The sequence below is a fragment of the Heliangelus exortis genome, chromosome 1 (assembly GCF_036169615.1).
Source record: "Heliangelus exortis chromosome 1, bHelExo1.hap1, whole genome shotgun sequence".
NCBI classification, from domain to species: domain Eukaryota; kingdom Metazoa; phylum Chordata; class Aves; order Apodiformes; family Trochilidae; genus Heliangelus; species Heliangelus exortis.
The window spans coordinates 164,054,083-164,080,320 of NC_092422.1; the positions used below are offsets into that span (position 1 = coordinate 164,054,083).

General features: G+C 36.7%; 1 protein-coding gene across 4 annotated transcripts in view; it reads right to left on the reverse strand.

The window, feature by feature from the left end:
• LEMD3 (LEM domain containing 3) overlaps window positions 1-26,238 on the reverse strand; it is a 43,786-nt gene that overhangs the window by 2,272 nt on the left and 15,276 nt on the right. The window contains exons 2-13 of one of the 4 annotated variants that reach the window (XR_011723893.1): window positions 23,172-23,206; window positions 21,873-21,939; window positions 14,744-14,811; window positions 12,818-12,897; window positions 12,589-12,737; window positions 10,900-11,001; window positions 9,714-9,816; window positions 9,302-9,480; window positions 3,808-3,931; window positions 1,144-1,225; window positions 385-490; window positions 205-283 (exon numbers count right to left, since the gene is read on the reverse strand). Coding sequence is in view for 1 of the 4 variants with exons in the window: in XM_071733474.1 (XP_071589575.1) it covers window positions 205-283; window positions 385-490; window positions 1,144-1,225; window positions 9,302-9,480; window positions 9,714-9,816; window positions 10,900-11,001; window positions 12,589-12,737; window positions 12,818-12,897; window positions 14,744-14,811; window positions 21,873-21,939; window positions 23,172-23,206 (1,050 nt within the window). In the remaining 3 variants the exon portion in view is untranslated. Of the gene's footprint in view, window positions 1-204; window positions 284-384; window positions 491-1,143; window positions 1,226-2,770; window positions 3,209-3,807; window positions 3,932-9,301; window positions 9,481-9,713; window positions 9,817-10,899; window positions 11,002-12,588; window positions 12,738-12,817; window positions 12,898-14,743; window positions 14,812-21,872; window positions 21,940-23,171; window positions 23,207-26,238 lie in introns of those variants that run through there. The other 3 variants (XM_071733474.1, XR_011723895.1, XR_011723894.1) reach the window with 3 other exon arrangements.

Genomic DNA, 26,238 nt, shown 5'->3' on the forward strand with positions numbered 1-26,238 from the left:
GCTTCAGCAAATAATACACGCAAACACATCACTACACTTAAATTAGTTTGCCATGTGATGACTGCTAAAAGAATTCTGGTTTTGTTATAGCTCGATATTTTAGGCATAAAACATTCCACCATTTAAAAGTACTCAAACAGCACCTGTCAAACATCATCTGTCATTTCTACCCATGTTTTCTTATAAACCCCTGTTGTTCCTTACCATCAAACCAAGAGCCGTGTAATGCCTTGAAAGCTTTTCCAGCATATTCTGGAGAAAGACACTTGACGTATACACAACCCTGCAGAGAGAGAGAGAGAGAAAGAGAGGGGTTTTTTTGTTTTTTTGCAGTCCAACAGACAAGGATAAACAAGGCACTGAGCTGTTACTGGAAAGACTCACCTCACGTGAATTTTTGTCAACAGCAATGTGAACAATTCCATCATTATCACTGCATTTCTCCAAGATTGCTTCTTGAATTGCTAGGTGCCAGTGATCACCTATTTCCCTGTGCAAACAATGAAATATTTAATTAATCAAACATGCACAGCAAGTGTATCCTTTACCACTATGTTCTGTTTCTCCAAAAGTTGACATAATTTTCTGTTAAATGCCACTAGGAGAGATTTAATACTTTAGCTATTGAATCTTCACTAAACTGAATACCACAGTGCACTTTAGCAAATACAGCTCTCAGAATTAGAAGGAATAATCTGTATTTGAGTGATTTTGTTCTCCTCTTCCAGCAGCTTGCCATCACATTCTTGTCTAAACCTGCAAGCAAACTCATTTAGCCTGACCTGCTCAGACAGACAACTTGCTGTTCAAAGGAGAAGGCCACTCCTAGGCTCTTCCTACTGCAGTGGAAGAAGAGCAGGGAAAGAAAATAGCATAAAGGCCTCTGCCCCTTGGCTGTCCCAGAAGTCACAGAAGCAAGATGACATATCAGGATTCAGAAGGCTGAAGGAGCTTTTTAACTTACAGACAGTAAGATTAGATTATGCCTTCTCATAAATATTAACAGGAAGATTGTAATTTTTTTTTTTAACACATTTGTTTCTTTTAAGGAATTAATGCTTACTTACTTCTTCCAAACCCTTCTCACTCTTCTCAACCCTTCCAAAAGAATACAGAAATAGATAAATAACTGGCTTTACTTACATAACTGGATCAAACATGTTGCGAATCTTTAGACATGGTGTCAAGCTGTTTGGTGGTGAATTTCTTCTATCTAGATGAAATGCTACAAAAAAAAAAATTAATAGTATTTATTGAGGTATAATGCCGTTTAGTTAAGAAGCATCAACTTCATGAACTAATACCTTTCTGGGGTTTCATTCAAAAGAATACTTTCCTTCATATAGAGTAAAACCTCAGGCAAATTTAAATCTCTAGTCTTCTATGGCACTGAAGAAAATGAACTATATGTAACTGATTTTTTTAGATTTACGGCTTCTTGTAGGAGATAATGTACTACCCTAAATCTTTAGGCCACAGTACATAGAAGGCAACAAGAATATTTAAATAAATACCATATAGTTGAAGAGAAAGTATTTGCATTACATCTCCATGAAAAGATAGATAATATTCGGTGCAAATTTTTTTAAGCTGCAAATTAACTATTAATTTTTAAACTGTCTGATGAATTTTAATTTCTTCTGCTTTTGGGGCAATTTACTGTTCATCTGAGTAAGAAATAGGGAGACACTTAGATGGATGTTGTGTTGCATCTGTATTGCAGTAACAACTGTTAAGGAGCACCCTACCAAGGATGGAGCTTTTGTAACCCTAAAAGTTCTGCACACGTGATCAGAAGCTTGCAAAAATCTGAAATGAAACACACCAGAAGATAAAATAGGTGTAAGAAGAAAGAAATTAAAAATAACCAAGTAACTCTTTTTGAAGCTGAACAATCCCATGAAATTAATTCTGAAGTTCTAAAGTAAGTCCTCTAAAGTTCAAAAGTTCTACTTGAAGGAGTTGCAACATTAACTCTGCACCACGAGAAAATGAGTAAAGGAGCCCTTCAGATTCAGATAAGGTAGTTTCATGCCTTGAGAAGGGACAACAAAACAGCAACAGAAATGGAAAGGGATAACCTGGTAAAACAAATTGCAAGATGTTAAAGTTTTATTTTGAAGACTTGATATAAGTAGATTGAAGAATTTAAACATAAAATTGAATATCTCAGCAAGACTGAGATATCCTGACCTGATATTAGTGCTTCTTCCTTGCAATCCCTACTTCAGAAAAGTCTGACAGATTCAAGAAGTCATGTTCCAAGTGTTAGAAGTCCCATTTTTGGAGAGATGACACTACAGGTCTGTGCTTACTGTGGACCTTATAAAATATTGCAAGCATGCCCAAAATACATGAACAGTGCTGCTCTTCTGTATGTCACCAAAACAAAAACCACGTTGTGTAGAAAGATGCAGTCATGTGAAAGACACTGCACCTGAAGCACTAACCAAAAGAAAATACACTGTCCACAGATATCACACAGACAACCTTGCTCCTTATGTAAAATTCTGAGGAAAAAAATTACAATTACCAACTAGAAATTAGAAAAGGTGGCCTACAAATCAAATATGGAGCCTACCTCAAGTTCCCCAAATAACTAAAAATGTTCTGTGTTGGGTCTGTGTGGGTAATTTTGGTAGCAGGGAGGGGCTATAGGTAGGATGGCTTCTGTGAAAAGCTGCAAGATGCCCTGGCTCCAAGTCAGATCAGGACTAAACCCATCAGCAAAGGTGGATGTGCCCCTGCAACATGTGTATGTGCCCATAGTCAGTAAGGGAAAAAGGAAACTGCTAGAGGGTGTGAAGTGGAGAGAGGAGTAAGATGTGAGAGAAACAACCTTGCAGACACCAAAGTTGGTGAGAAAGGAGGGAGAGGAGGTGAGGAGGAGCACACTCCCCTGCTGCCCATGGAGGAGCAGAGTGTAGAAGATACAGAACTGCAGACCACAGAGGACCCAGACCTCATGTTAGGGCCAGCAAACCACCCCAGCAGGGGCTGCTCCTGGAGAAGGCCATGACCCCATGGGGAGCCCATGCCGCAGCAGTCTGTTCCTGAAGGACTGCACCTCCTGGGAGGGACTCATGTCAGAGAAGTTGATGGAGAACTGTCTCCTGAGGGAAAGACCCATGCTGGAGCAGTTAATGAAGAAGTGCAGCATGTGGGAGGGACCCCACCATGAAGCACAAGTGTGTGAGCAGTCCTCCCCCTGAGGAGGAACAAGCAGCAAAGAAAATGTGGCATGAACTGACTGAAACCCCCATTCCCTGGCCCCCTGTGCTGCTGACAGAGAGGAGGCAGAGAAACCAGAAGCTGAGCCCAGGAAGAAGGGAGGAAAGGTGTTTTCAAGATTTGGTTTAATGTCTCATTATCCTGCTCTCATTTGATTGCTGGCAAATTGATTTTTTCCCCCAGGTCAAGTCTGTTTTAATCATGACTACAACTGGCTCAGCCTGTGAGCTTTTTGTTGTATTTTCTCCTCCAATCCCAGCAGGGGTGGAGGAGTAAGAAGTGGCTGCATGGAGCTGAGCTGCCATCTGGCTTACAACACAACAGTTTTTATTTGAATATAGACACACAGCAGTCCAAGCCACTGACATCTGCAACAACTGTTTTCTCTTGGGAATGGATTACTAAATATGCTGGTGACACTGCATCTATCTCTGAGCTGCCTATAGTTTAAGGACAAGTCCTTTTTCAATAGCACATGGTTTTGTAAAGTTTTTTGCCCTTGATTAAAAATTATACACAGGGTATACAATAAAAACTTTACAGAACTAAGCAACATTGAAAAATAAATGGACTTACCTTACTTATGTAGGTTGACTCCAGCAGATCAAGGTGGGGTGAAATGTCACCAGCATATTGTACACTGGGGCACCACACCAGACTGGAGAAGGTGATCTGGGGTGGCCTAGTCATGGACCTGGACCTGAAAAGGCGTGGGGTTGAGGAAATTATGTGCTGATTGTTAATAGCTAGGTTTATTCAGCACATGGTTTTAATCCAAGGATAAAGAATGGTGAGGTTATTTGCAGAGACTCTAGGCCCAGAGGATCAATATTTCAGCAAGCTGTTCATGAACTCCAAAAAAACCCACTGTTGTTTAAGGCAGTAGATATGCAAAATAACTAAATGGGGAATTCAGACCCTGGTGTAGTACTCATAAAACCCAAGCTTTGCCTGCTCCAATTTCTAGCATTCTTGATGTCCTTTTGACTGAAAGGTATCAGGTGCTTGCAGAGATGACTTCAGCCAGTTCAGCCAGAACACACCACCAGCACAAGACTAATCTGCTGCCAGCTTAACATAACATCCTACTAATAGAGCAAGCACACCCAGAGCAGTGCAGCATATGAAAATAAAGATGAATTTTGTTTTCTCAAAAATGTCTCAGTCATGGTAAATTAGATGGGTGCTACAACAGTAATAAGCATTAAAATACTGAACCAAAAGAGAGAAGAAATGGCCAAGTTAAACATAATGCTGTACTGCAAAATTCAGTGCAGCATAGTTAACAGACATCTCAAACTTTGTAACACAACTATAACATTTAATTCACCCCCTCCCTCCAGAAGAGCAAGTTAAATTGACAAACCTATTCAGATCACAGTACTGATTACTTGAAAATTTACACTGGTGTGGAGCCTAGAAAATACTCTCCTCATAATAAGGGCAGATGTAGACATTCTTCCAGGACAGCAAGCTAAGCTACACCATAATTACCTAAGTGCCTCAAGTGTTTTCCTAAAGAAGTCTCAACACCAAGAGCTGTAAGATGAGGCTAGAAAGGTGGAGATGAAATAGAAAAGCAGAAGCACAACTTCGTGCAACAAGTAACTGACAAGAAGATTTTTAGGAGTTTTAATAGTTCCCCTGGGGACTAATAAGCACCTTCAACAAAAGGAAGCTACTTTGCATGTCGATCATAATGTACTTAGTTTTATCACCTTAAACCAGCTATGATTATGATTTCAGAATCAAAGAACAGCAGTAGCTAAAGCTGCTTGAAACCTGTACCCATGTGTAACCATGTGCCTGGAATGTGATAGAAGTGGCTCTTGCAGAGACTTCAAAATGAGTATCTCTTAAGAAACTGTAGTACAGCTTTCTATATTTGCATTTCTACTGTATTATTGCTAAGGGGATTCCCCAGTATCACCACAAGACAGTCCAACAGATCTTTAGATGTAGATTTGATGCACCTGATAGGGCTGAAGACTTGTTTCAAGTATATGCAACCATGTTTCTAAAGAAAAGATTTATTCATGTTAAGCCACAGACTAATTTATTAGGTAGTTACACTTATTCGTTGCATAAGCACTTTCACACAACACAAACTTCTTCAGTAAACAGGAAAGAGACTGAAACCAAAATACTACTGAAATGTTATTAAGAGAAGAGAATGTGACTTTGGGATTTATTAAGCTCAGCTATAGAAGACCAGCATGGGATGAAGACAGCATTTTACAGTAAGTGTGAAATCCAGTTTTCTTGCAACAGGTAAGAACAAAGCACTCTTTTTTTTTTTCCCCTTCCTTCCTTAACATGGAGAAAGGATTATATTCTCACAAGCCAGAGAGGAGGGGTGTCATTCACACAAGGTAACAGGTTATCTTCCATGCTGTGGGATGAAATATCATCCTAGATGTGGTACTTCAGAGAACCTCTTTATCTCATCTCCAGAGCTGTCAAGGAACTTTAGCTATTGATGCTCTCTCCCTACCTACTTTCTTTAGAGGTGCAGTCATCAAATACACAATAGGACAATAGCATCTGCTCTTTTAAAAGCCAACTGTACACACTAGATACGTATAGATGTTTTCCCACTGATTTAATTAAGTTTTACTTTGGCACAACCAAGATTGTTTTTCAGGTTGACAATTCTCAAGTCAATTGTTTTCAAAATACATTTGTCCATCATCCTACAATGAGCTTACCTTTATTTTTTTTTTTTGGCAGATACATCTACCCTATCAAATAGGTAATATTACAAAGGAATTACACAAGACTTTGTTCTGACTCAATGAAAGAAAAAAGCAACAAATTAACAAAATCCAAAAAACTGTCTATCAGGCAGGATCCTGAAACACTTGACAAGATGCAACAGTGATGCCTGAACTCCAGATGCCAACAGACAGTACAACCTAGATCTCCTCAGGTCCCACATTTAAAATGCATTCTGGTAGCTACCAATATCCTAGTACACACAGACAGGTCAAGAGGCTTTCTTCAAATGCACATACTTCTAAGTATCATGCTGTACTACAGAACACTACCAGATCTCAGAAGGTTAAAAAAAAATTAAGAATTCATTACTTTATATGTGCTGAGTTTGTTCAGGACCTAGCAGTCCTGAAGAGTATTTAGATTTATGTACTTCTATATTCAAACATCAAAACTGAAGAACAAACTATTCAGTTTGATTTATACTACCAAATTTAAGGAAGTGGCACATATATACAGAATTTCTTAAAAAAAGTGAGTTATATGAACAGTCACATGAAAACAAGGAATCCAAAACAGAAAGAATCATGTGAAAATTGCCTTTGCTTGCTGACTACCAATATACGAAGAGCCCAAATGACCCATGTCATTTCCACCACCCCTATTTTTCAAGACCTTCTGTTAGAGTCAAAGCATGTGATTTCAATTCTTCAGACACTTTTGCTGAGCTACAAACATAAGAAAAGTAGGAAATTTGTTATTAAAAGACCTGAAGCAAGATAGACCTTAACATAATCCTGTTCAACAGAAAGTACAGAGTTTAAGTACATACCCTTGGCAACATGCAGCTAAAAGCCACAGTCAGGTATTCAAATTCAGATGGTACCTAACAGTAGCTACTAAGGTAGATATCTTTCAATTAAGTATTAGAAATTACTGTTTTATTGAGTCTTGAATGTATATTCTATTTAGCAAACCAGAACCTGAGCCATCACACACTGAAAGTCTTCCAAATGAAAACCCAGTCCAATTTCTAGTGAAGGACAGAATGTTTTGGAGGGATTTATACTGCAGTGAAACAGAATAAGAAAATCTGGAAGCAAATTAGCAGTAAATGAGAAATTCCAGAACTGGAGTGTCATGTTTCACAGCTTGTACTGAACAATAAACTATATGCAAGATTCAGTGTTCTAATATATAGAGAGTGCAGAAGCTGAATTCAATATAATACTGTTACAATGGGTTTTCAAGCACTTAGAGATGGAACAGAGACAGCTGTTGGTGAAATCCACCTCTTATGCACTGCTCCTAGAGCACTTGCATGTGCCTAATGCACAATGTCCTAGAAAGAAAAGGCTCTGCATCTCTCAGTAAAATTACTGTTCACATCTTACTAAAATTTTGAGAAACTGAAATAATGCAATATAGTTGTTTAAGCAAAAAGCCATGTTACTCCTACTGCAAGACAATGACTGCAGAACCTCAAGCCTGTAGCAGTAATTCACACTTTTCTAGTTGTTGTCTTTGTTTTTGTTTATTTTGTGCATTTTTGTTTTGGTTGGTTGTTTTTTTAAAAACAGCCCTCATTTCCAATGAATAATTTAAGATAAGGAATAAAATGCTAAAAGCAGTGTAAACTTTGAGATCTATATCTCAAATACCTCATGATATACCTCATGATATTCCAACATAAGATTTTGCATAGACAAGCAAGAAATGGGTCCCAAAACTAAGAGACTTGTTGGATAACACGCCAAGTATCTGAAAATATCTCAAAATACCTGTTTTTTCAAGCTGACAGAGAAGTAAAAATTTAAGACACAAGTGCTGACAGCATACTTAAAACTTACAAAAACATATAAGTGCTGCTGAACAAAATCAGAACATTGGCCATACTTTTACTTGGGTGATCAAGCTTGCTACAGTATAGATGTTCCAGGCCACAGAGAAGTTCTGTCTTTGGAAAGGTAATCATCATGTTGGAAGGAGCAGCTTTAAACTCTACCCTTTTTTATAGGAAACAATAAAAACGTTGTTTCTTACAAATAAAAATGTATACCAGTAAAAGCAAAAGAATGAAGCCTATTACTATTTTCATTAGTTAAACTAAGACCAAAGTTAGCATACTCCAGAATACAGATGAGAGTGCAGTTGCTTGCCAGTAGGAATTTTTTTTAAGTGGGACTAGTAAGGGCTGAAATCCTGTTGTTTTTTTAACTAGACTTTTTCATCATCAAGGTCAATGCCATAGAAGTAATGCTGATAACATCTGATTTAAAATGCCAACTGAAAGCTGGAGAGGCAATCACACCCTCCTCCCTCACCAAAGTTTATCAACTCATTGGTCAATTAAGATTCTGCACAGCAATTATTTCAGTCCCAACTGAGAGAGTACAGCATTACAGAGGAACATTAAGGCAAGACAGACTCTTAAAAAGTTAACACTTCACTAAACATTTCCCTTCACACTCAGACATTGACTGTGTTATTCCAACCCAGACCTCATGTCTTAAAGATGCAATTTTTTATTGACCAAAAAAATCCCAACCCTGAACACTGAGGCTTAACATGAAGAAAGGCAGAAAGAAAAAGAACTAGAAAAAGATGACCACTGCAGACAAATGGCAGAACCACTGCATTCTCACCACTTGTCTCCATGATAAAGCTGGAAAGTGACAGACTACTGTAAAACCCATTATGACAACAGCCTCTTCTACTAAAGCAAAAGCTTTGCTGTACCACAGAACTTGAAATACAAATGTACAGTGTAGAGAGACCATTTATGACAGAAAGAACAAACTACTAGGAGAGATGCTCGAAAAAAATCCATGTTTTGATGATTGAAGAGTCATTTGTCCCAGCAGTTTCCCTTTCAAAATAAACAAGAATATCTTCCTCCAAACTCTGCATTTAAATGTACCCAGCTGGTAACTTGGCAGTAGGAAACTCAAGTCCACAAACTCCAATTTACCTGCTGTCAGATACTTATATCCAGTAAGTATAAGGCACGTCAGAATTTGACCAACTGAAGTGACTGGTTTTTTGTTGGGTTTTTTTTTTTTAATTTATGAAAAGGAACATGCAACTCATTTTGGCTACTTGCCCTCTGCAGTAGCTGTAACAGAAAAGCTCATTCTGCCTGAAAACAAGTCAGACAGTGAAAGCACAGAAAAAGTCTATGAAGAACAGTATGTCTAAGAACAACAAGAAAACAGAGAAACAGCACTGACAGTTCATAAAAATGAACCATGTGAGAGAAAACAAGTCTTTCATGTTTAAGCAACAAAATACTGTTTAGAAGTTAGAAGTAGATATTAAAGCAACTTATATTTGCAAAATATAATAACTTCAATACCTTGGCCTTGCCACACTTTCGATGGTATTACTAGAATTTTGTCACATGCTGTAGAAGGCTGCATCCATTTCCAAACCAAGAATTCAGCACCACCTATTCTCCGGGTCTCTGTGTGAACTCTAGATTCATTTGCTGCAAGAAAGTCAACTGCTCTATTCCAGACTTTTCTCATTTTCCTCCTTAAAAATTGAAGCAAGAATCACAAAGTTAGCGTTGTAACAACCTGCATGGCTGCCATCCAGCATCTAAGGGAAATTCAATAGGTTATTTCCCCCCCCCCCCACCTGTGTCAATAAGAACCTCCAAAATATCTCACTGTGCAACCTACTGAAATTAACGTAGTTAACTGAGTAATTTATTATTTTTCCTCACTTACACATAAGGAAATTCAGTACTTCTGGTGAGAACATACCTGTCCTGAGGTGGTATTAGAGAATCACGCACATGTAAGATAGGCATGTAAGGCTGCAAGTCTTTGTTTTCAGAACATGCCTCGCTGTGACTTCTTAGAACATCTGAGGACACCACAAGAAAAACTGGTAACTGCATAGCTCATGCAAACATTTAAAAAAATATCAATTCTGGCAATGAACAGAATGAAGGTCTTTGAGGACCTCTCCCAGTTTCAGTAGTTAAGGTGGTTTTGGCATTTTGAAGCATTTTTTCCTCCTAATCATGCTGAAGGAAAAATCAAGGAAACTAACCACACACTATCCCCAAGTATCCCAAATAGCTTCAGAAAAAAGGACTGCAAATAACTTTGGAATAACGAGGTTTTTGCAGTTACTACTGATTGGTATTTTTACCTGTTAGTAAAAAGACAGTCACCTTTCAAAATACAGCACTTTCATCATAAAAAAAACCCAGTTTGATTTGGAAACAAAAAAAGCAGGAAAATGGTAAGGACAGGATACAGGTTCAATTTGTCTACCATCTCTGTATCTATGACTGCTACAGTTGAAAGACTTTAAGTAAAAATGCAGCCCAAAACAGATTAAAAGCACAAACTACTGAAAACACTGTGGTTTCAAGTAAAATGGCAGAATTTCCAAACTCAGTTATGCATTTTATTTTAGTATCAATTTCTGCTCAAACTGACTAATTAAAAAGATGCTTTTTCTAGGAAAAGCCATTAAGGATGGAATTGACAGCTAACACAACTTTTAGGAGTGGATATTTTAGCTAAAGGTAGCTGAAAAAACCAGAAAGCAACATCACCTTGCCTCTAGCCATCTAACATTGCATTTATCTTTGGTTTTGATAGTAAAACAGAATACCACCAAGTCAATGGGAATTTATTATAGCCATATTGATGTAATAAATTACAATCTCTGTACCAAAAGCTTTGGTCAGGTTTAAAGGATAAGGACTCAAAAAAACCCCAAGCAACAAAACAAAACCACCAAAAAAAACCAAAAAAGAGAACAACAAAAACAGACATAGAAACTAAACATTGGAACCATACATTTGACCAAGAACTCTAACAGCATGATGAGTGAAAACTTAACAGGCAGCAAACATATCTGAACTAATGCCAGTATTTTCAAAGGTTATACAGAGCTGATACAGATTATCAGATGTGACTCAGGAAGCCATACCTATGATTTTTACCACCATATCATACATCTGCCTTGTTTCTTCTTCCTCCTTTGCCCAACGGTATTTCATGTAGTGTAAGACTCCCCAAACCACTGCTATACCTGCATTAAGAAGTATAATACTCTTAAACAGTATTTGTTAAAGAAGCAATGTGAAATAACCAAGTTTACAGCATATACTTCAGAAGCGGAGCAAGCTAACATCTTTAAGTGCTTTAAATTTCAGAGCTAGTGAAATACACTGTACTTGCTGTCAATATTTTATCTTTTACTTAGACAACAACACAAACTCTTAAAACTTTGAAAAAGCTACCTTCAGAAAAATAATTAACTGCTTTAATAGCCTGGTATCCCATAACCACGGTTTGAAATTTTACTTATTTGTGAAGAAAGAGTATTATATTGGAAAATTTCAAGGTCATGTCAAAACTTAACAAAAACTTACAATTCAGACAGAACACGTTAAAGATTTAAAAATGCAAATATTCACTAATTCATAGACAAGTTGCATGCTTCAGAAATGCCAATCAAAACTAATTAACTTCGTCTGCTTCAGTTCAGCTACAGATCTGTACCTCTTACAAAAAAGTACTCTGTGCTCGTTTTCTATTATTTTAAAGATTATACCCAAACCATCAATGATCTAGTTAATAAGATCAGCAGCATACGCTAAAAATAAAAATCATATTCCTTCTCCTATTTCAGGCTGAGTGCACCACTACAGCCACAATCTTTTAACAACTGAAAAAAAATAATCCCACATCTACATGAATTATAGTTTGTTTTGTACACCAGTGGTCACAAGGCTAATGTTAATTGATAAAGACAGAGGGACAACAACCGTGGTAAGCAGAACCGGGTGTTGGTTGATAACAATAAATCTAACCTTTATAAAAAGATCTGAGAAGGTGCTTCATATTAACCTTCATTAGAAGTGGGGAAGTTGAGACATAGAGCAATTTGCTCAGCACGACTGAGGAGACCAATGGTTGACTTGGACACCGAGTTCCATCTCGACATCCCAGTTCAGCCCCCATATGCACTATGAGCAGAGAGAGGGCAGCAAGGCACAGTTTGCCTTCGATTCTTTTAGTTCACCAAAAGGCTAAGGACACCTCAAGTCTTCTGCTTTAAGCATGAAATTAAGATACTGGGATAAAAAATTACGTGTTCAGTGCATGAGGTGAACTCTGCATCTTCAGTATTTCCAGCCAGCCAAATGGAAAGGAGTGAAGTCTCTGCACGCTGAATTTTTCATGACAAATATATTGGGTATCCCAACTTTTACTAAAACTAGGAAAACCCTATAGTTATGTTTCCAAAGCTCCCAGAACAGCAAAATATCCTCAAAATTAAGGCTTCTTTCTAAGCATTTTACTTTTTCATTTCAACCCAGAATTTTTGAAAGCCACAAGGTATTTCTTTGGCAAGAAAAAAGACAGTTCTTAAAGAAGTAATATGTTCATCTGATTACAGCAAGAGATGATATCAAACCTGCTGTAAAAACATGGTGGTGCCACAGAAGTGCAAAGCAAACTTCACTGTAATAAAGATACTGATAGGAACTCTAGTTTTATGGTTGAATAAGAACTCTAAGAGAAACACGTTGTTTACTTTTCCCTGTGCACTTACACAAATGCAAATTGTAACAAAAAAGTTAGATTTTTTTTTTTTTCTTAATTAACTTACCCAAAAGTAATATTGATAATCTGTGAGTTACATTAACAAATGCCCGGCGAAAACGACACCTGAAAGACATCTTTGGACTAGTGGATTCCAGATACTTCACATCTGTCACATTAGTGACATCCATCTCATTAGGGTCATTGCTGAGACACCTATTGAAAAACATACAGTATTTGTGAAAAGGCATATATTCTGTTAAAAGAAGTCAGGGTAAGAAATCAAGACCACTTACTTTATGCCAACATCTTCCCCACTATTCAAGATCCATTGTAATGCTGTGTTAAGTACATTTTCATATTCTGGATCTATATTCTGCCAAAAGACAATTATTAATGATTAATAATAAATAACAACAAAAAAGTTATCATGCTGCAATAAAATTCAGATACTGGACAGAACAGTAGCTGAAACTATGCAAGGTTTTCCAGAGTTTGTTCAAGTGTTCACTACACAACATGAATCTATACATGCTACGAGTAGCTGTCACACCTCAAATTTAGGGCTGTTTGCAAAGCCTCACTCACTGTCTTATTAAGAATTCCAACTTACAGCAAGAAAAAATAACTCAGCCACTAGGTGGCAGTCATTGAAAATCTCTTCAAGAGTGAAACTCCCACCTAGATAGAAACCCAGATGGAAACACATCCTGTAAAAGCTGAGGCCTTTAAGTGCCTTTTGGGGTTTTTTTCCCCTTTTTGAATTTTTAAAAATATCAGCCTTAATTGATATTTTGCAAACAGTGCAGTCTTTGCAGTTCAAGAACTGATATTACTATATACAAGTTGACTTATTTTTTTAAAAATTTGTTGGTATCAACTACCATTGGGGAAAAGTCACTGCTAAGCTGAGACTGTCACGCCTCTTCTTTTGCAGAAAAATGCAAAAATGGAAGCTACTACAGTATTTAAAATTATACTCTCCAGAAAGATTTCTCAATCTTTCCTTTGAATCTCACATAATGTAATCACTTCAGAATGAAAGGATAAGCACTTAAGAAAAAATAGTAACTATTTTATTTTCTCTTGAGAGTAAAATATTAGGGTTTTTATTACTGAAGACTGAAATTCTGTTAAGGAGTCACAAAATGAGGAAATGTATGGTTAAATGAGACCATACAAAATTACAAATTTTCGTATGAAATTTGAGTATCTTCCTATGAAAGCTAAAATATGTTAATGTAACTTTCATTCTGTCAGCACAATGGATAGGTTGGACCATCAGTTATCTGGCATCAGCTTAGTTTTTTCCAGTGTATTCCCACAATGTGTTGGTATTAACAGAGTATCCTTTCAAACCATAAACCAGTGTTAGCTTCTTCAGGATGCTCTTAACATTGCCCCTTTTTGTCCAATATGTGAACATTAGACAAAATGTAAAACTTCTGTACATTTTTATATTAAAGTCCCACCAGTTTATCTCCTGCCCCATATCCAATCAAAGAAATCTTATGCTCTCAGCCTTTTAAAAGCTCCAAGTAGTTTTCCATCAAAGGCTACACCAACATGGGCTAAAATAAACCCTCCAGCTGTCAAGACGAGCTGTCAAGTCATCTTTTATTTGGGGAGTGAGGCAAGGGAATGACAGCAGAGAGTGAGATTTCACAATACTGCACACCTATCAAATTTACAAAAAGGCCTTTTCTGACCATTTCTATTTAAAGCATCAACAATTAGTGTCTCCATGCAGTTGCTGCCTGTCAGGCCCACTGCACAGCCCCACACATCAACCTCTCCCCTCCCAAAGAAAGGAAGATAGCATCCTTTTCTACTGACTCTCAAATCACAGTATACTGATTTCTGGAGAAGGACCTAGAATTTGAATTTCATAAATTTATTATTTTCTTGTTGGTCAACTATCTCCATCAATGAAAATTATGTCCTGGTGTTTTAACTAAAGGATAAAAACAGCATGCCACTGAAGCACACTTTTCATGGCAATCAAGCCAGTTTTTCACTTTTCTCTCTTCCCCAAAACCTTGCTACATCCCCAAATAAAAATTTTAAGTAGCAAGTGTAAAAGACACCAATTCCAAACATTTCTAAATAACAGCCAATCCTAACTCAAAGGTTAGTCAATACATTAGATATGAAACTAAGCTTTACAAATTGCAAATTATACAGATCTTATATACAACCAATGAAAAATATAATTTGCTTACTTTTAAATATGCAGCTGCCTCCTGGACGGTAAGATTCCTTTGAATAGAGCTGCCACATTCATGTTCCCCTGGTAAAATCAAACGTTTGTTTATTTTACTCTAGTTATTATTGCATTGTATTTAAAATAAAATCACAAACTTAGTGAGCACAATCTACACAAGCAACAGTAGTGCAAAAATTCTCACAAGTTCCAATCAGTGTACAGAAAAATCTCTGGACAAATCTCTCCTTCAGAATAAGTTGAAAAAACCCTGAAGATTGTCACAGCTCATAATATATATTTACATCAATACAACTTCATGTACTGCTCAGATAGTATATTTCAGTATTTACACTGCAAATAGAAAAGGTACTGTAAGGTAGTATCAAAAGGAGAGGACTGTACAACAGCTGCTGGACCCTGACTGAACTTCTTCCAAATAGTTTCCATTTATTCTGAAACACATATTATCTTTTCTACAGATCAAGTTAGTTCCAATTGCAATACATCCATAACAGTATTGCAGGAACTACAAAAGTTATTACACTTTAGATTGGTTCAAGTTACCACAACAACTCATCACCTTCCTGAGCATGCAAAAGAAACCAATATGGCCTAAAACTTTACCATACTCTTTAATTCTTTTGGAAAGTATGCTAAAGTAGACAGGAAATAAGGTACTATATGAATGGACAGCCACGTGTCACCATATGCCTGATTTTTTTTACTAAACATAAAAGTACCTGATTCATGCAAAAAATATGATATGACCATTTAACACAGAAAAGGAAGAAGTCTAACATCAGCTTCACCTATCACTAGACCATTATTTTTAAAGAACTGTCAAGTAATGGAAAATCACTTTTTTCTTGATCTAAAAAAAATATAAAATCTTAGCATCTCTGATTTTACTATGCCAAAACAATAACATAGAAAACAAATCCAGTTTTTCACTGGCTCAGGGTTACACCTGCTTTACCATCCTGAATCTAGGCCAAGCTGTATTATTCCCAAAGCAATGTCAAGACTAGGGAATTTTAAGATATTTATGCACATACAAAATATAAAACCTTTGCTTATACTCTCATGAAGTATTTCATGTTGAAATTATTCCACATTAGAATACCCTTTAAATGGAGGAAATTCAAGTGTTAATTCCTTACACATATGAAAACATTGGAGGCAATCAGAGCAATAAGTAGGAAATATAATAATAATTAGCAAATTATGGAGAAGCATTTTCCTGTCTCATTCACAATAGAAAGTTCCAAAGAAATGTGTTTCTATGAAGTAAAAGCTCCTAGACTGCTAAAGCAAGGTTTTGTTCAATACACTTTAACAGAAACTTAAGAGAATGTGGCCTTACAAGCACATCACCATAACAGGAATGTTCTTCTCTTCTTTTGGGTTATAAAGAAACAGGAACACTGTTTTTAAGTTTTCATATGCTACCTGGCCTTGAAGTGCTGCTGGAACTAAGCCTGCGTGCATGCATTTTCTATCAAGCACTGAGCAGCAAAGACATTACACTTTAAAAGTTGTTTCACTCGATAATTAACATCCAACATCTTAGACTTTCAAAGTGCCTGAGCCTACCAAAACAGCAGAACTACAAATATCACTGTTGAAAACTGACACCACCTTTGTCAAAAAGAAGCCAGCACCAGAATTGTAGTTATGGACTACTCCTGTATGTAATTTAGGCACACTCCTTCTGTGCAGCATGAACTCTACAACCTGTAAATTTACACAAGTAATCATCAGTGACTCAATGTTTCAAGATCAGCAGACTTGGAATAACTACAGATCATACTCATACAGTCTGTGGTGTAAGCACACTGTTTTAATCTAGAACTGATGGAATAATTACAGCAAAACCAAAACGTATCTCTTTAGAAGCCATAGGTACCATCTCAGTCAGGTATTAACTTGTATGACATGAGCAAGTGTGGTAAGCACTCATCTACTTAAACTTTTCTAGTTTGGTAAGACCTGGTCTTCCCGGGCTCTTTCCAATACAGAAAAAATCATGTCAGTCATCATTTGACTGAACAAAACACCTTGTGAGAGGAAGGGGGATGAGACCCTTCTGCTTAGGAGCTTTTGTTTAGGATTTTTTGTTTTTAATTATCTAGATAAATAGGATATCCATTTATGAAATAAATAGTAGAAAGGGTAAAGCTAATACAGAGACAAAAAGCAAAACACACAAGGCAGAAGACCAGAATATGAAAAATGAATTCTAAAAACCAAGTTTCAGGATTCCTTTTGGATCATCAATACTACTGGATTACTATAGTAGTTTTAAATTCTAATCTTACTTCCCTTCTTCCAGGAATAATGCTTATATGGTAATGCAGCCAACACACTGACCTCACAGCTTCTGGTTTCATCTTCAAAAACCAGCAGACAGCTTGCTTCCTTACAGTACTGCCTCTACATTTTTTTTCAGATTATATTTCCTCTGAGCAAGTTTCACAGTTATAAACACTTTTGTTGCATAGGCTCTGACAATGTCTAAGGTGTGTTAGTTCAAATTATCTTCATTCAGTGCTTGGGGTGTATGCGTGCAGATAAAAATCACTTTCATCTTGCCTCCCACTCTTGAAATAAGTAAGCTAAACAGAGTTACAGTTTCAGTCCTGTATAAGAAGCTGTTGGAGATGTAGTTTCTCCTTCCAACCTATTACTGCTGAAAACAATTTAACAGCTTTCTTCTGAGAAAATCATGAATTTGAAAGCCTGCAGAAAGTTAGGCAATTCACAGGTCAGACAGCCTTCCGTTTCATTGCAAACAGTAGGATATTCCTACATGCTACTTCAGTCACTGCTTTAGCTAATGGTTCTTCAAATGAAGTCTTACTTTGAATAACTTTGGTGCAGTCATTAACTACTTGGCTTGGAAACCCACTTTCCATAGTTTGAGCCAAAAATGTTTCCCAACTGTTCCATTTGAGGCCCTACCTAGGAATAAAACTTAAGTCGACGAAAAAAAAAAAAACAACAAAAAAACCAACAAAACTTTACACAGGTCTGCTGCAAGTGACACCTGAGCTCGTTGTTAAAACTGCCACTGTGTTCAAATGTCTACTGAGAGTTCAGAGAAAGCATGGATCTTAGTGCTCAAACTTCTGGGGCACAGACAATTTCAATTTCAAGTACAGTCAGAGAGCCAATCATTCTACTTGTGCCTGCAGGGAGGTGAGAAATAACACATCTCAGTAAAGAACAAAATGACACCTTTTACCTTATGTTAGTGTACTTGGGCAAGCCATATAAGAAGTTGAGTTCTTCTCCTAGAAATACTAACAAAAATTAACTAAACACTCAGTTCTAAAAAACATTACAGTGTGTTCTTAAAATTGCTTTCAATACAGAAAATAAGTTCTGTCTGCTTTTCCGTGCAGGCAGGCAGTCTGTATGAATATTTGAAACTGACTTTCATTTGGACATTTACTTTATGAGCTGAAGCATATACAGTTAGCAGAAATATTCAGAATTTTTAAATATGTTTTATACAATGGTTAGTATTCAATTAATGTACCAGAACCAAAACACAGTAGGAATCTAATACTTCAAGGAACACATGGACTTAGCACAGATCCTCAGCTTATAGCTTGATGTGATATAAGCAACCAAAACCAAAAGTGAAGAGTGCATAAACCATTTTTTTTTAGCAGGTTAACCTCATGATTAGAGGTTACATGCAGCAGGGCACTGAAGTGGATAGAAGAAGAAAAGCAGCAGAATAACTGTTGTGAGAGCAACACAAGAATGCATCATTTCCCCAAGGCAAATCCAACAGTGGAAAATGTGAACTTGATAAATAGTTTATCACTGGTTGGAAACAGCACGGTATCAATTATCTGAAAAACTAAAGATTAAGGAGAGTGACATAACAGAGCTTGTGGCAGCAATCAACTATAGTAGCTGACACTTTAATATTAAGGAATATCTAACATTTTGCCAGGATTTTCTTCCAGCTTTATTGTATATAGAAGCCTAATTCACCCCTGCATCTCGAGGACCTGTGCCATCCATTGGCTCAGAAGGAAAGAGTCTGAATCTGATAGATCAGCACAGCATGGAGAACACCAAACAAAATAAACTTCTAACCAAATGAAAAATTTTTATGTACAAGGGAGTAGGGCCATGGCCATGGGTAGCTGGCTGCTTCTTGTGGATACAGTGGCTAGATTAATTCCTTTTGCAAGCCTGACTGAAAATGGATGTCATCTATTGAATTCCCTTCCATGAAAGATCAAGACACCCAGTAAATGAATACACGAATTAAGACTAATTTAAATAAAGCACATATTTTTTAGAAGAAAGTGTTAGGCATTGAAATATATGCTGTCTATAAAAAAGTTGCTGCTTTGAAGAAAAGCTGAACCATTAAACAAGAACACAGGAACACAAACTCAGAACTGGATGAGTAGATACTGCTTTTCCCTCTAGTTTCTTCTGAGCTAAGTGTTACTCACCATAAGTTTGGCAGACTGGTAATTCTGAGAACAGTGATGCATTAAAAGCAATCTATTTTTATATAGGACACTTAAATCATTTTATATCACATTAGGAAACCACAGCACATAATAGGTATCTGCAACTAGAACACTGTATAATAAGCCAAATAAAATTAACAAACTGTTACCCTGATTTTTTCTTCCTTCAAACAACTTTGTGCTTTATTTTCTAAAATAAAGGCCCCATCACTTGCTCTCCAATTGAATTTCACAAGGCACAAAACTCACTCGATAAAAATGTAATATGTAGTTTAATAAAATAGAGGTCCAGAAACCAAATTCTGAAATTACCATTTTCATGGTAGTCCAGAACGGAGTACTGCAAGTTTCCAGCCTGCCTTTTTAATATTAATAGCTATAACATGAACAAATGATTCATAGCCAAGTATGAAATGCAAGAAACTTTTCCAATTGTGACAGAGAGACCTGAAAAGCATCACTTCTAATAAAACTGTATTACTTCTCTGTTTTGAAATGGTGCACTGTGTACAAGATAAAAACTTTTAAACTCTGCATCTCTCCAGCAGCTTTCTCTGTTCTATGACTTTTAAACAGCTTTTAAACAGAATTTTAAACAGACTTTTAAAAGTCTGTTTCAAAAAAAAAAATTCAGATTTTTAAACAGACATTGTGCCAGGTCCACATCAATATGCCATTCAAAAGTGGATGGGTAACTTCATCCTCTCATACCTTAACAAATGGCATTGAGAATAACTTCTGACTAAGTACAGATGAATTAGGTCATTCTTCGAGCTGTATGAAAGCTACCCTGCTGAGCAACCAGGTAATCTCACAATACAGCTTCAGTTTGGGGGGGACATCTAACCAGAAAACACAGCTATATTTTTTCTGAAAATAAGTACTGAAGATTCTCCTGGCCAGGAATACACTAATAAAGATTAATACACCTTTGTGACCTGAGGAAGAAAGGAGAACGAAAATTCCTCTCATAAGGCAGACAGCTTAACATTTTTGTAAGTGCAAATGCACATAAGTAAGACCCAGCTAATGAAGAAAATTCCCTTTCTTTCACAGATGTACAAATGAGGTGCTGAACCCATTACCCAGACAAGTGCATTGTTTAATGTATGGCCACCAGAGGGCCAGATGTCACGCTGAAGGAGCAGCAAGCTGGTTTATTCTCTTTTCAAAAGAGGGAGAAAAGTAGAATCGACTCATGAGACCAAACCTGGAGTACTGCAGTCAGCTATTGGACCCCCAACATAAGAAGGACATCCTATTGTTGGAGCAAGTCCAAAGGAGGACACGAAGATGATCAGAGGGCTGGAGCACCTTTCCTACAGAGACAGGCTGAGAGTTGGGGTTATTCTGCCTGGGGAAGCAAAGGCTGCAGAGAAACCTCCCAGCAGCCTTCCAGTACCTGAAAGGGGCCTACAGGAAAGCTGAGGAAGGAGTTCTTACAAGCATGGAATGACAGGATGAGAGTGAATGGTTTTTAACTGGAAGAGGGTAGATTTAGATTAGATATTAGGAAGAAATTCTTTGTTTTTGAGGGTTGTGAGACTGGAACAGGTCACCCAATTGTAGATACTCCCTTCCTGGGAGTGTTCAAGGCCAGGTTGGATGGGGCTTTGATCTACCTGGTTCAGTGGGAGGTGTCCCTGCCCATGCAGGGGGGTTGGACCTAGATGATCTTTAAGGTCCCTTCCAACACCACAGAAACCATTCAATATGATATATATGATATGATACATAATCCATTCCTCCCACTTCACACAAATCACTCATCTACTTCAGAAAGCAGTAGGGCTCATAAAAGACATCCCAACACACCACAGGGTGGCTACCCCACATGGAAAAAAAAAAAATCTTTTGGTCCCAGTGATTTATAGGACAGAAGTATCTACCACCTTCTATTAAATATGAAAGTTTGAAAACAGGTAACAAAGTAACAAGATGTAATTGACACTTCAAGGTGTTTAGTCAGAAAATTAAGACTAAATCAATTATTATTTTGCATGCACTCAGGCTGCAATCTTAATTTTATCACTTCCTGATTGTGATGTGTAAATATCTATGCAGCTTAAACCTGCGTTAATTATGACTCTAGGCAAAAGCACTGGTTTTTTTACTTTGATTATTCAATAATAAATCCTAATCCTAACCACCATGCCTGGCACATTACACATATACCACTTTTCATTACTGTATAATCAGTATGGTTAAATTGGACTCTTTTTTCTAACAAAACAGTCTTCAACCTCTTCCATTCACTGTATTAGTAACCATTTTTGATTGTTTTGAAATATTGTTTTTCAGACATTTTTCCACCATAATGAAATAACTACCTTGAAAGGATAACATTTAAGTCTTTTAATTAGATTTATTAAGCTTTAAGACATTAACTCCAAAAGCATACAGGATCACAACATTCAACAGCCTATCAGGTAAACTAAAAGATGTTATAACAAAAGGTGCTGCAGTGGTGAAAACTGCAGTGTAAGTGAATTAGCAATAGGATTTCTGGTTTCCCCAAATGTAACTATAAATGGCTATCAGGGCCCCAGCATATACCAGTTGTTGCAAATCACTATCTGAGCACAGACTTCTTTGTAGCTGTTGCCATAACACTCCTTAGTCGTAATATTTTTAAAGTGTTACCTGCTACTTGTGCCAATTTATCATGAAGTGCATATAAGCTGTTCATCATGAGACTTATTTCATCTTCCTAGAATCAGAAAAACACATTAACGTTAAAAGAAGCATTAGAAGAAATGCATTTTCTTCCATTTACTCCAAAACTCTTTGCATACCATGAGAAGAAAAAAATGCTTTTACACATACAGGTGGAAAAGCTGTAGTGTTTCACATATCAACAATGATTCAAGCAGTAAATTTTGAAACAAAGTGTACACAATGTTAATTTTTTCAGAACTTGACTGAAACTAAAGGAGGCTGCAACCTGGATACTGATGGATCTGCCCCTTAAAGCTGAGAACTCAGAAGTTACTGTAACAACATTGAGAGAACAGTGCAATAACCTATAACCCAAAAGAAGTCAGACTTTTTTTTTTTTTTTTTCTGATAGCTACTACATGAAATTTTGTCCTTAATAAATGCGCAGCAAAACTTTACACAAGCCACACTAAAGTACCACCTGGTTGTATTCCCATATAAAATTCATAGCAAAGTAAGATTCTTGCCATCTACAAGTTAGTTATTAAAAACAAACACACACTATTAAAAAAAAAACCCTCACCATCCACAAAAAACCCCAGAAAGCTGTGGACCAAATCTTCTTGATACTTCCTGCATATGCCACTAGTATTAACCTAGTTCCCAAAACAAACATGAACATGAGCCTCCATAATTGTAACTTACAGGGGAGAATCACCAAGACATGCTGCTGAACTAAGAGTAACACAGATACCTTCAGTGGTGATATCTTAAAAATTGTTATCCTGATATTCCAGTTTAAAGAGTTGAATACAGAAACAAGTAACAGAATAGAATCGAAGTTAAAAAAACAATCTTTTAAATCCATTTCCTTAAGGAGGTTAATTCTTGCTCTTCTATGGCACTAAATAAGATCCTAGGGTTTCAAGTCCAACATCTCTTCTCACTAGCTGTCTTTTCATGGTTGAGAGGCCAAATGGTAATGGTAAGAGACAAACTCATAAGTTTTAGTCTCAAAATTTACAACACTATTTTTCCTCATAGCTCTACAACACAAATAATGCAAATTCTTCTTAGTATATAAAGCAACCAGCATACAACAACCAAATCTTCTAATCCTAGTTATATTGTCTGAGATGAAAAAAACCTAACACATTACAGTTGCAAGAAGCACACTCATCTTATACAAAACATTCTGAAACTGGATCCTTCTGAACAGTTCTACATTGTTGTCATACAATCATCTGACAGACTAAAATCTCAATATTAAGTGGCTTTACTTACTTTTATTTTCAGTTCTTCACTGAAGGGATTCTTGACTGTCAAAATAAGAAAGGAAAAAAAATTCATTCTAGAGCCTGGAAATATTGGAAAGGCATACAAACACTGTGACAACACTAATCTTTAAGTAAAAAGAAGTCCATAATACAACAAATAACAATTAGACAGCTATTAACCTTTGACTTAACTCTGCATTTGGTAAGGCACTGTACCAGCGTTTAGGTTAAACCAGAATCTTGTGTATTTGCACATTTCACAGCTATTTCAATATAAGACAGTGCTTGTCATTGCCAAATTCTTGTTTTTGTAATTGTAATTTCAATGTAATTGAGCCATTACATTGAAATAATAACTTTAGGGTTTTACTTTTTTTGTGTGTGTCTAGTTTTAAGGAAAACTAATTGGCTTTCTTACTAAGCAATAATCCACGCAACACAAAATTCTAAAGCTCAACAGCATTTTCTGATTTGAAAAGAGTAAGAAATGACACAGAGAGCTCAGGTGTAAAGTGCAATGTGACAACATGACCATTGCTTCCTTTCAAAACAAAACATTTCCCACAGCTCCTGAAAGTGTATGTCTATCTACTGTATTCCTCTGGGCTATAAAATATATTCTTCAAGGAAGAGAAGTTGGTATCAGACAAGTAATTTGTGGCATGTTTCCTTTTAAGACTGACCAGCTGGTAAGTAGCTCCAAGGCAGGAAGCAATCACCATTAAAATACTGTCTTGCATTCTAAACCACAAACTCATTTCACCCACATTTTTAAGTTTATACAGATATTGGCAGTTCTACAAGCTATTCAAACAGAAAGTGAAGCTTCTATAGACCACAGTGTATGAAGCACAAACACAAAAGAAAAAAGCATCCCAGGAAACCTGAAACAAAATCAAAGCTCTAGGTTGTAAGTATCTTCATACTGGTACTGAAAGCACACCAAGAACAATGAGCATACTGCTCCAAATACACTCATACAAAAGGTACAGATCTTCCAAAAGAAAAAAGAGTACTTTCCATTACTTCTAGTTCTGATGCATTTGCTTTGAGACCCTGGAAGAAATGTCAGCCTGGGAAGACTTTTGTGTTTTTCAAAATCCAGTTCAGTTTTCTATATCAAAGCATAGTAAAAGACAAGTACTATCTTAAATAGTGTCCAAAACATGCCATTCCATTTACATGGTGTAATTACACCCACCCCAGGTGTTGCAACTGTTTACACAGCATTCCTGTTTGCATCCCAAGGTAACTCAGCAAGAGCCTCTGATAGCACCAACCAATTTGCCTTCTTACAAGGCTCTCCCCCACACATTAAGATATTCACAAATCAGGAGTTGCCTCCCCAACAGTCAGCTCATTGACAACATCTTCACTCTTAAACCATAACCATTACTATTACACTGATCACTTAATTAAAAGTGAGAAAAGGGAGAAATAAAGGTGGACACACTAAATCAAATTCGTGGCAAGATTTCTCATTTAGAAGAAATGAAGGATATGAATGAAACTAAGGACAAACTTACAAACCAGGGATCTCCTAACCACCGCCAAGTATAATCACATCTGGGTAAGAAACTGAAATTATATAACCATTTTATATTTTAAAAAATGAATTTTGTGAAACAATGTGATTTTTTTATTACCAGCACAAATTTCCTTAACACTGTGGGCAGCAGGAAGATGCTGACCCACTCCACTTTATTTTTGAAAGGCAAGTTTGAAGTGAGAATGATCAAAATTTCATTGTTCCTACATGTAGCAATGGTAAGGAACACATTTCTATGATTTAAAGCAACAAATGCTGTATGAAACACTGGGGCAATGGAAATGCTTTCTGAGTGAAGAAGGCTAGACTTAAACTTCAGATACATTGGTTTGCCCACATGCCTGAGCTCAGAAGAAAATTAAATGTGTTACCTACCCAACAGCAATAAGCACTTTGGCTTCCTCTGACACAGCAAATGAGGGAAAAAACCAAAAAAACAAAAAAACCCACCCCACCATCTGAACACAGGGGTTGGTTTTCAGGCATATGAATACTTGCTTCAGATACCAGATTAATTAAAACTGATAGAAGCAGAAGATGTTCAAGCACTCTTGTAAACCAACCCCTACACCACTTCATTATTTCATTCTACAGAAGCAAATTCTCAGACACTGCCTACTAGATTACCAAGCTACCAACTTTACAAAGCCTCTATGAATTTCTTTCATTAACTCAGCAGAATATTTCCAGTACACTAAACTTTTAATCTAAGTAGCCTAAAATAGGATTAGAGAAACACAGCCAAGGCTCTAGATGACTGCCAACCTCCCAGTTTGATCATTAGTTATCCAGACAGGATAATTATGTAATTCTGGTCTCTTCCCAAGGTCAATCTTATTGAGCATACATAAAATCTTAATAATATGGTTTTAGATTTGAGGGGGCAGGGAAGAGGCAGGGGCACGAGACACATGAGCATGTAGATTTCAATATACCTGACAAACACATTTTGGCACTGATGAAAGCCATGGAACAAACAAATGCATTGCTTCTCTGTCTGCAAAGATACAAACTGAAAACTGTCAGCTGTAACTCTACATACACATTCTACAGCAATTAAGGGAAGCCAACGGTGGTGTTATTATTTACATTTTCCCAGCATCACAATCCCAGTGTAAAGTCAGTATCATACGAGAGCAATTTGACACTTAGATAAAAGACTGAATGTACAAAGCACACCAGATGAGATGTCAATGTTCACCTCTCCTTCACAAATATACAGTGGTTAAAGTGACAAAAAAAAAAAACCCAAACAAAAAAAAACCAAAACAAAAAACAAAAAAACCCCAAACAAACAAAAAAACAAACAAACAAACAAAAAAAAACCCAAAAAAAAACCCAAAAAAAAACCTCTCCTCCAAAGTTATCTATTACAAAAATTTATCAGCCTTTGTAATTCATGATTTTTAACTGGCACTATAGGATCTCCACAATATCCCTCTGAAGTTACTGATGTTACAGCAAGTCAATCAGTGAGATACTTTTTATATAAGGTGTTAATATAGTTTAGGACACCTGATGTGTT